Source organism: Cibotium barometz, chromosome 7 (assembly GCF_041138505.1).
Source record: "Cibotium barometz isolate CiBa-2024 chromosome 7, ASM4113850v1, whole genome shotgun sequence".
NCBI classification, from domain to species: Eukaryota; Viridiplantae; Streptophyta; class Polypodiopsida; order Cyatheales; family Cibotiaceae; genus Cibotium; species Cibotium barometz.
Genome location: NC_141052.1, coordinates 2149487 through 2158038, shown reverse-complemented (window position 1 = coordinate 2158038; position 8552 = coordinate 2149487). Strand labels below are relative to the sequence as shown.

Below are 8552 nucleotides of genomic sequence, written 5' to 3'. Positions count from 1 at the left end.
TCAAACGGTGTTTCTAAACACCACCATTTTCTGGATTTATTGCATCTGAGAGGGTTGTACAGGATATCTACCTTGTAGGCAAAGCTATTAGTCTGCATGCCAGCCTTGTTCTACGGTATGTAGACTCAGAGCCATTAGCATCTTAGTTGGCAGCCTTCAACTTCAATCTCAATTCTATTGTGGGAATGGCTTATTTATAACTGGCAGTGGACAACTAGAGACCACATTGGTGTCATGTCTATTCAGACTTGCATCCCTACCTTTTAGGCAGAGCTGCAATGGCAGCCTTGTTCTAAGGCATCTTGAGCCATTAGCATCCTAGCTGGCAGCCTTCAACTTCAATCTAGATGCTTAAGGATGTGCTGTCTCACTACCACGACATTTGGCCTACACCTTCACAAAGTTCCTTTCTAATATTCCCATAGGTTTGTGTTGAGCCAGAATGAACTATTCATCTAATATGGTTTTGTATGTATGTGGGTGCAGCAAGGATTCAAAAGGAGGTGGGTTGGTTCGACGTAGACGAGAACAACAGCAAGTGGCTGGCTGCTCGGCTAGCAACAGATGCTACCCACGTGCACGCAGCTATCATTGAGAACAGGGTGTCACTCCTCCTGCAGAATACCACTGCATTTGTCACGGCCTCGTTGTCCTAGGGTGGCGCCTCGCTTTAGTCTTGCTCGCCACCTTCCCCTTCCTTGTGGCTGACTCCTTTGGCCAGGTCTGGGCTGCTCGCATGAATTATATTACTCTGAACAATGATATGTTGGTTTTTTTGATTTCAACTTGTTTGCATGTGTGCAGCAACTATGCATGCAGGGGTTTGGTGGGGATCTGAATGAGGCCCATGCACCCTCAAGCATGATAGTTGGAGATGCAGTCTCAAACATCCGCACAGTTGCAGCTTTCAATGCAGAGGCCAAAGTAGTGTCATTGTTTGCAGAAGCCCTCTGTGAGCCAGAGAAACGGAGCTTTGTACGGGGCCTGTCACGTGCACACCAGTCAGGTGTACAGTGACATGGCATCATTTAGCATCATGTAGCAGGGTATGGCACCAGTAGGAGCATTAAAAGGCCATCTCTAGTACATCAATAGCATGACATCAGCATGTAGACATTATTAGTAGCATTGAAGCGTGGACAGCCTTGAGAAAAGCCTAACCATGCAGTCGGTTTGCTATAGCAGCCACCCGACCAGCTCATAAGCATGAAAACGCAGCATATATAGCAGTCGTGGCTTTATTACAGATCCGACCAGCAGGAGTAGGCCGACCAGCAGCTTCAGGTCACTATATATACATGGGCTTGGCCATTCATTCAATCATCTCATCATTGGGGAGTCATCTCAACATTGGGAAACAGCTCACCGTCAGGAGATCAAGCAGTTCATCATCAAGTATTCAAGGCAGTCAAGTAATCAGCGTTTCAGCCCTCATCTCAGCAGATAAGTTAACGCATCACTCTCAGCATCATCATCAGTAAACGCATCTTCATCAGCATTCGTCCTCAGCAAACGCATCATCATCAGCCCATCAGATCTGCGTTTCATCCTCAGGACAGCATTCAGCATCATAATCAGCAGTTCAGCCCGCATATTCAGCATATAGGTAGCATGTTCAGCTTTACAGATCCATTTGGATCTTCATTGTAACATCATTCATTCATTTAATATAGCTGCATTGCATTGACACATACTTGTCTATCTGTTTGTCTCTTAAACATCATTAAGTGCAGTTAAGTGTAGACTAAGGTTGAGATTACTACGGTCTCCATCCCTCCCATGTCACATTGGTATCAGAGCGTTACAGGGTAACCAGCCTTAGAGCATGTTTAGTTCATCAGTCATTCAGTCAGTCATCATTTTTATCGCTTCCGCACAGTTAAACCCAGTTCTGAAAATTTTGCAAGCCACCCTTAGGGATTTTCCCTTAGGTCTGCATTAGTAACCCATTCATCTGCATTCTTGCACAGCATATAGGGTTGCACATGGTTTGCATAGCAGTCATCCTAGCAGTCATCTTAGTAGTCAGTCCTGCATACATGTTACCCATGAACTCTCAGGGAAGAATGACATCCATCATCAAAGGAGCACATAAGTTTTGGCTTCAACTGGCAGCAGGGGGTTTCTCTTCCACAGAAGACGGAAGTTTGCTCCAACATTCGCCTCAGGAGGTTCAGAGCTTCAGGTACGACGGAGATGGTAGGTGAAAGGTTTCCAGGAACAGGTCAGGGGTGACTCAGGTAGTTGCCATTCAGTTCCCACAGTACATAGCGTCTTGGCTCAAGGATTTTTACTCCTGCAGACGGCCTCAGTCCCAGCAGAAGACAGAAGGGGGCAGTGGTTCGGAGGAGAAGGATCGCAGACGACGAGTCGAAGGTTGCCAGGTATCCACCCAGCAACAGTTTAGCAGCGGGGAATGTCACGTGCACACCAGTCAGGTGTACAGTGACATGGCATCATTTAGCATCATGTAGCAGGGTATGGCACCAGTAGGAGCATTAAAAGGCCATCTCTAGTACATCAATAGCATGACATCAGCATGTAGACATTATTAGTAGCATTGAAGCGTGGACAGCCTTGAGAAAAGCCTAACCATGCAGTCGGTTTGCTATAGCAGCCACCCGACCAGCTCATAAGCATGAAAACGCAGCATATATAGCAGTCGTGGCTTTATTACAGATCCGACCAGCAGGAGTAGGCCGACCAGCAGCTTCAGGTCACTATATATACATGGGCTTGGCCATTCATTCAATCATCTCATCATTGGGGAGTCATCTCAACATTGGGAAACAGCTCACCGTCAGGAGATCAAGCAGTTCATCATCAAGTATTCAAGGCAGTCAAGTAATCAGCGTTTCAGCCCTCATCTCAGCAGATAAGTTAACGCATCACTCTCAGCATCATCATCAGTAAACGCATCTTCATCAGCATTCGTCCTCAGCAAACGCATCATCATCAGCCCATCAGATCTGCGTTTCATCCTCAGGACAGCATTCAGCATCATAATCAGCAGTTCAGCCCGCATATTCAGCATATAGGTAGCATGTTCAGCTTTACAGATCCATTTGGATCTTCATTGTAACATCATTCATTCATTTAATATAGTTGCATTGCATTGACACATACTTGTCTATCTGTTTGTCTCTTAAACATCATTAAGTGCAGTTAAGTGTAGACTAAGGTTGAGATTACTACGGTCACCATCCCTCCCATGTCACAGGGCCACATCTAATGTAATCTCAGGATGGGGTCTCCCTTCCCCGCACTAAGGGAGATGTAGCTTTTTTCTTTCTTTGTTAATTCAAATTCTACTTTCTTCAAAAAAAAAAAAAAAAAGATAGCTCTTGAGGAATTGGCAGGTGGTCTTGTGTAGCATGGTGGGTCTGCAATTCAAGTCGGGCCTGGTGAAAGAAGGAGAATCGTTGTATGGGCAGGAGAAAGAAGCGGAAGGGGTTGCGCCATGGGCTGCTGCTCTCTCTGATGTGCTGCTCACTTCCAACTGTGCCGCCTGCTTTGTGGCCCACAACCCTTCTTCACGCTTCCCTTGTCAGGGCTCCTGCCACGGCGTAGTCGCCTATTGCTCTCGTGCTTGTAGGGATCTCGACTTCTCTGCGCATACTCTCTCTGGCGAATGCAGCCTTCTCTTTCTCAGGTCTTTGGGGGATGAGAGCTCCACTGTACACAGCCCGTTCACTTTCCCTTCTCTTGAGGGTACCTGCGACCTCCGTGCTGCCCTGCGCCTTCTTGCGCATCATGAAGCTTGTGGCAATGTTACCCATTTTTTAGCAGCTTCAGGCAGCCACCTCAGAGATGATGAAACCCCACGATTGGGTGGCTTGCTTAGCAATCGTTCCACTCTTCTGCAACCCACTCCTTCAGATGAGGTTGAGAGGTGCCCTGAGCTGGAAGAGGAGCAGATGTCAATTGCTAGTGAATTACATGCAGCTGCTCTGCTTATGCACCGAGCAAGGTCGTTTGAACCGAGTATGTGCTACACCTCCAACAAGTGCAATGAGATTATGGAGGAGGCTGATGAACTTATAGATTCATGCATCCCAGGTAGAGGGCATCGTTCATTGTCTAATGCACAGGAATGTGCAAATGCACCCACAGATGTATGTACAACAACAACTAGTTTTGCCATTATTAAAAGTTGGCGTAACCATGAAACAGGCCGACATCTTGATTCCACTGTGTACACATGTAGAGATGTTCCTAGACAGGAGGATGCACACATGGTAATAAACGGGCTTATAGGTATGCAGGAAACGGTAGATTTAAACATCAATATTCACAATTATGCAAACAAAAAAATAAGGGGTGGGCAAGGTAGTGCATGTGAAGCTGTACATGCAAATGCAGCTACTTCTTCTGTGGTGTCATCCATGACCTGAGCTGAGGAGTTACTGCTTTTGGAAGAGGTTATTTGTCAGGTTTTTTCTAATGGAGTGCGTATCCAAGTGGAGACATGGTGCTTAGTGGGGCATTCACATGCACGGCTGGATGATCTTGGCACTGCAGTATATGGCCCTTATCTTTCTTGGATAAACCACAGCTGCAGGCCCAATGCTTTTTATAGTTTTGTTATAGGTGGTCCAACCACTGTCAAGGGCCCAGTCAATGTTCCTCTTGTTCTTGATAGGGATGCCAAAGCCTTGGAGGAGGCATGGGGGCTGAAATCATGCTGTTTTCTGTCGCTTGAGGGAGGTGATTACGAAGGCAAGGAGCAGTTTTTTTTCAATTCAGACCAAAACATTGGATTTGTTGGTTCATGTTTGATAAGTTGTATGACCTTGTGCCAGGGCTTAGACACTATGGCCCCCGTGTTTGCTTACTTTCGATTAGGAATATCAAGGAGCAAGAGCCGGTTTGCATATCTTATGTGGATTTGCTTCAGCCAAAGGTAGGTTTTGAGACAAACAATGGTCTTGTGAGAGGCGTATTTATATTGGTAGTTTTTTGTTGCAGATGAGATCTTGCCTGTGTGGTTAGCTTAGTTTTATTGCCTTTTTCCTTGATGACGGAGATCAAGAGTACATCATTCGGTGACTTACAACTGATGTCTTTGTAGAGCACAAGGAGGCAGGAACTGTGGATGAAGTACCGTTTTAACTGCATGTGTGAGAGGTGTGATGTGAACTCCACAAATAATGTAGATGCAATCCTCCAGAACAAATGCTATCCAGGTAAGCTTCAAGGCTTTCAATACAAAGCTTTTGTTGTAAGCCTAGGTCCTGATCACAAAATGGGAAATGCACCTGTGTCGTAGCTGGAAAAAGTATTGGAAGGACACTCTTTAATCATTTTTAAGAGTTTTTATGACCGTTTAGGAATTTTACCTCAAACTACTTTTGATCAGGCATTCTTACAACGGAAGATTGGTTTCACTTGGAGGTGCAGCGTGGCATAGATGAGTTCCTTGAAGCTGACAATCCTTCATCCTGCTGCAAGATCATGGAAAACACTCTTATAAGGGTTCTTCATGAGGGGTACCAAAGTTGGCTAGGTGGACACACATTGTCCGAACAGTCAACAAGGTTAAAATTAGTCAACGGTAATGGTGAGATATCGGTCATACAACATGGTTTGTATGCTGGGGCGCGTGAGACACATGAAGTGCACGTAGATTTCCAGCTAATGCATCATCTATGCCTAGATGTTTACACAACGTTATCATCTTCGTACAATGTTTGTGCTAGTGATTTTAGTAAGGGGAATGATATTGAGGAAAGAAAAGCGCTGGAGTGTAGGTTGGCATCAGCTCTATATACACTGATATTAGCTGCAACCATTCAGTACATGTATGACTATGGGGAGCCTGGGCTATTGGGTATTGCAGCTCGCGCTTGGCTGCAAACCGGGGAAGCGTTTGTAACTCTTATTTTAAAGCGACAGCTGTTATTGCCTTGAAGACACATTCGAATTGGAAAAGGTCTTTTCACGGGTTTTCATGGCTTTCTCACGTGAGGAAGAATTTGTAGATGAGCAGAAAAGGGTTTTGAACACACTTGGGAGGCTTTCGGATGAAATATGTCGTCTCTCTTCAACATTCGACCTCTTGAGATTTATTTTTACTTCTTTATGGCCCGTTCTTCAAGATGCTTCTCCGTTTCTTTCATATGTAGAGACTCCCTTTGATGTCAACAAAATTTCATTCGTACCGTTGAAGATGCGGACACACATTTTGGACAGTTGAGATATGTGGATTCAGCACAGATCTGAAGCATTTGTTGGTGCACTTTGCACTCTACATCATGGCCTGAGACTTACAAATATCTGCTATGGCTTCAGTCAAAGACGAATTGTGGCCCTGCTAGATTTCCTGAGCTCTAAGACGACAAGTGGCCTGGCTGAAAGCTATCAGCTAGAATGGTGAGGCACTGGTTTTGTGAGAAGGTTTTTTAAGATTGGAGGAATATATAAGCATAGGAATCCATGCAACCAGCAAGAGCTCCGCATCATGTAGATCTGTCAGTGTACTCTCTGATATCTCATTAATTATATCTATCTAGAACCTTTTGTGAGTGTTGAACCATGAGCTTACAGCTATCAACATGACACACTGGGCAATGCATGTAGGCAGATGCACATGAGCCGCCATCCACGGGTCGATGTGATGTTTCCGTGATCTCATTTTCAACACCCACCTTGATTTTTCCATGCAATATTTAATAGTTTAAGCTTAACATGTTCTGTAATCTAAGGTGACCTTTCTTGGTTTGTAGTTTGTAGTGTCACAAGCTTGTATATGTTGTGCGCTAGATTTGTTTAGTATTCAGTGTTGCGAGTTTCTACGTTTGTATGCACTAAACTCAATTAGGTAAGTATGCCAACACAAAAGCTTGTGATCTTGTGTTACTTAACAACAATACCTTTCCCATCATATTCGAGAGTGTTCAGTATGAAAAGCCAATTTCTAAAATGTTCAAATGAAAAAATCGCATGGTATTGGCTACAATGATGCTTCATTTCTTAGATTTCATCATCATGAGCTTCTACAAACTTGGTGTTGCACTAAATCTATGACACTCTCCTTGCTAGTCTAACACCTAGAGAGAGAGAGAGAGAGAGAGAGAGAGAGAAGAAGAAGAAGAAGAAGAAGAAGAAGAAGACGACTTTTTCATGTTGTAGGAAACTTTCCCAAGAGATCAAATTGATACATCCGATGAGGTTTGAACTCAAGACCTTTGATTCAAGAGGGAAATGAGCTAACCAATCTACCACACTTGGGTGAGAGAGAGAGAGAGAGAGAGAGAGAGGGAGGTACATGAATGAGTTGCTTTAATGGAATGAGCACAAATTGTTCAAAACATTGTGCAAAATAGAAAATCCCCCTGGTTATATTGAGGAGATGCAAGGTGTCGATCACGGCATCCTGACTAGGACACACTGTACTACATGGTGGTGAAAAAATCCCAAAGATCCTTGGACTTGGGTTAGTCTATTTGTGTGAGAAAAAGGAATTTTATGCAGATGCCATCTTGGTAATCACACTACCAAGCTTAGTATAGGACAAGCGGCGCAGAGGTTTGAAATAAGGTCAAAATGGCCTTTACGTAGCCTTTTTAAAGGTCGCGGGGTGGCTCAATTAAAAAAAATTGCAACATAAATGAACCATAATAGTGTCGAATGCTTCATTAGAAAAGGCCTGGAATCAAGACATTCATCTTGAATGGGATCACACATTGTCTACCTACTTCATATAATAAAAACTCAAACCACATTTACAAAACTAAAATTGGAACTAGTGCATCCTACATGAAGAAGACACCTCAATTTATGATTGGCGATCAATCTCACATTGAACATTAGCCCACACTAGTTGGTCAAGGCAGGATCCTCACTTTGAAAGCACAATTTGGGTGTGTAAAATTTGGTTTCCTTGACACCACATGACTTTGGTGAATAGGTAAAGGAAAGAATTTGTATTAAACAAAAACCTATATGCTATATTAAAGGGAGGTAAGTAGTAAAAATAAAGAAGTAGTGGAGGCCCTATTTTAAAACTTCTTTAGGAAGTGGGTGTGGTGTCACAATTGGGATGTGGGGGTGGTGCATTCCAACTATAACCACGTTTAATGTGACCTATTCTGCTACATCTCCAACATGTCAGCCTATTATCATTCTTTTTTGCATCTTTTCTCTAAAATTTTCTACGACCTCCTTGTGGACTCCCCCTACAGCTAGAGTGTCCTCTACCACTCATAGGCCATTGCCTATCATGGTGCTGCTACCTACTGGTTTTGCTATTATTGTTGGCCTTGGTTTTGATTGTCTCAACCACCTCTTTGTGCATTGCGCCCTCTACCTCTTCTTGCACTCGTGTAAAGAGATTGGTTGCAACTATTTCTTCCTATTTGAATAATACCATCTTCAATGAGGTTCTTCTCCTCAACAACTAGCAAAGATGACACCTATAAAAAATTTGGACGTTCTCTTAAATGCAAATATTGGCATTGAACTATTTATATGCATTTCTAAGACCACGTATATATGCCTTCACCTAATCATCATCCACTGTGATGCCAATGGATGTAAGGGACACATATAAA

At 43.7% G+C, this 8552-nt stretch overlaps 1 protein-coding gene across 1 annotated transcript; it reads left to right on the top strand.

The window, feature by feature from the left end:
- Nucleotides 1–3374: 3374 nt before the first annotated feature.
- LOC147636575 (protein SET DOMAIN GROUP 41-like) lies at nt 3375–7143 on the top strand. Its single transcript, XM_086799943.1, has 5 exons — nt 3375–4115; nt 4434–4733; nt 4784–4903; nt 5072–5186; nt 5360–7143. The coding sequence occupies exons 1-5, from the start codon at nt 3375–3377 to the stop codon at nt 5908–5910; spliced, it is 1827 nt and encodes a 608-aa protein (XP_086656069.1). The 3' UTR covers nt 5911–7143.
- Nucleotides 7144–8552: the final 1409 nt, after the last annotated feature.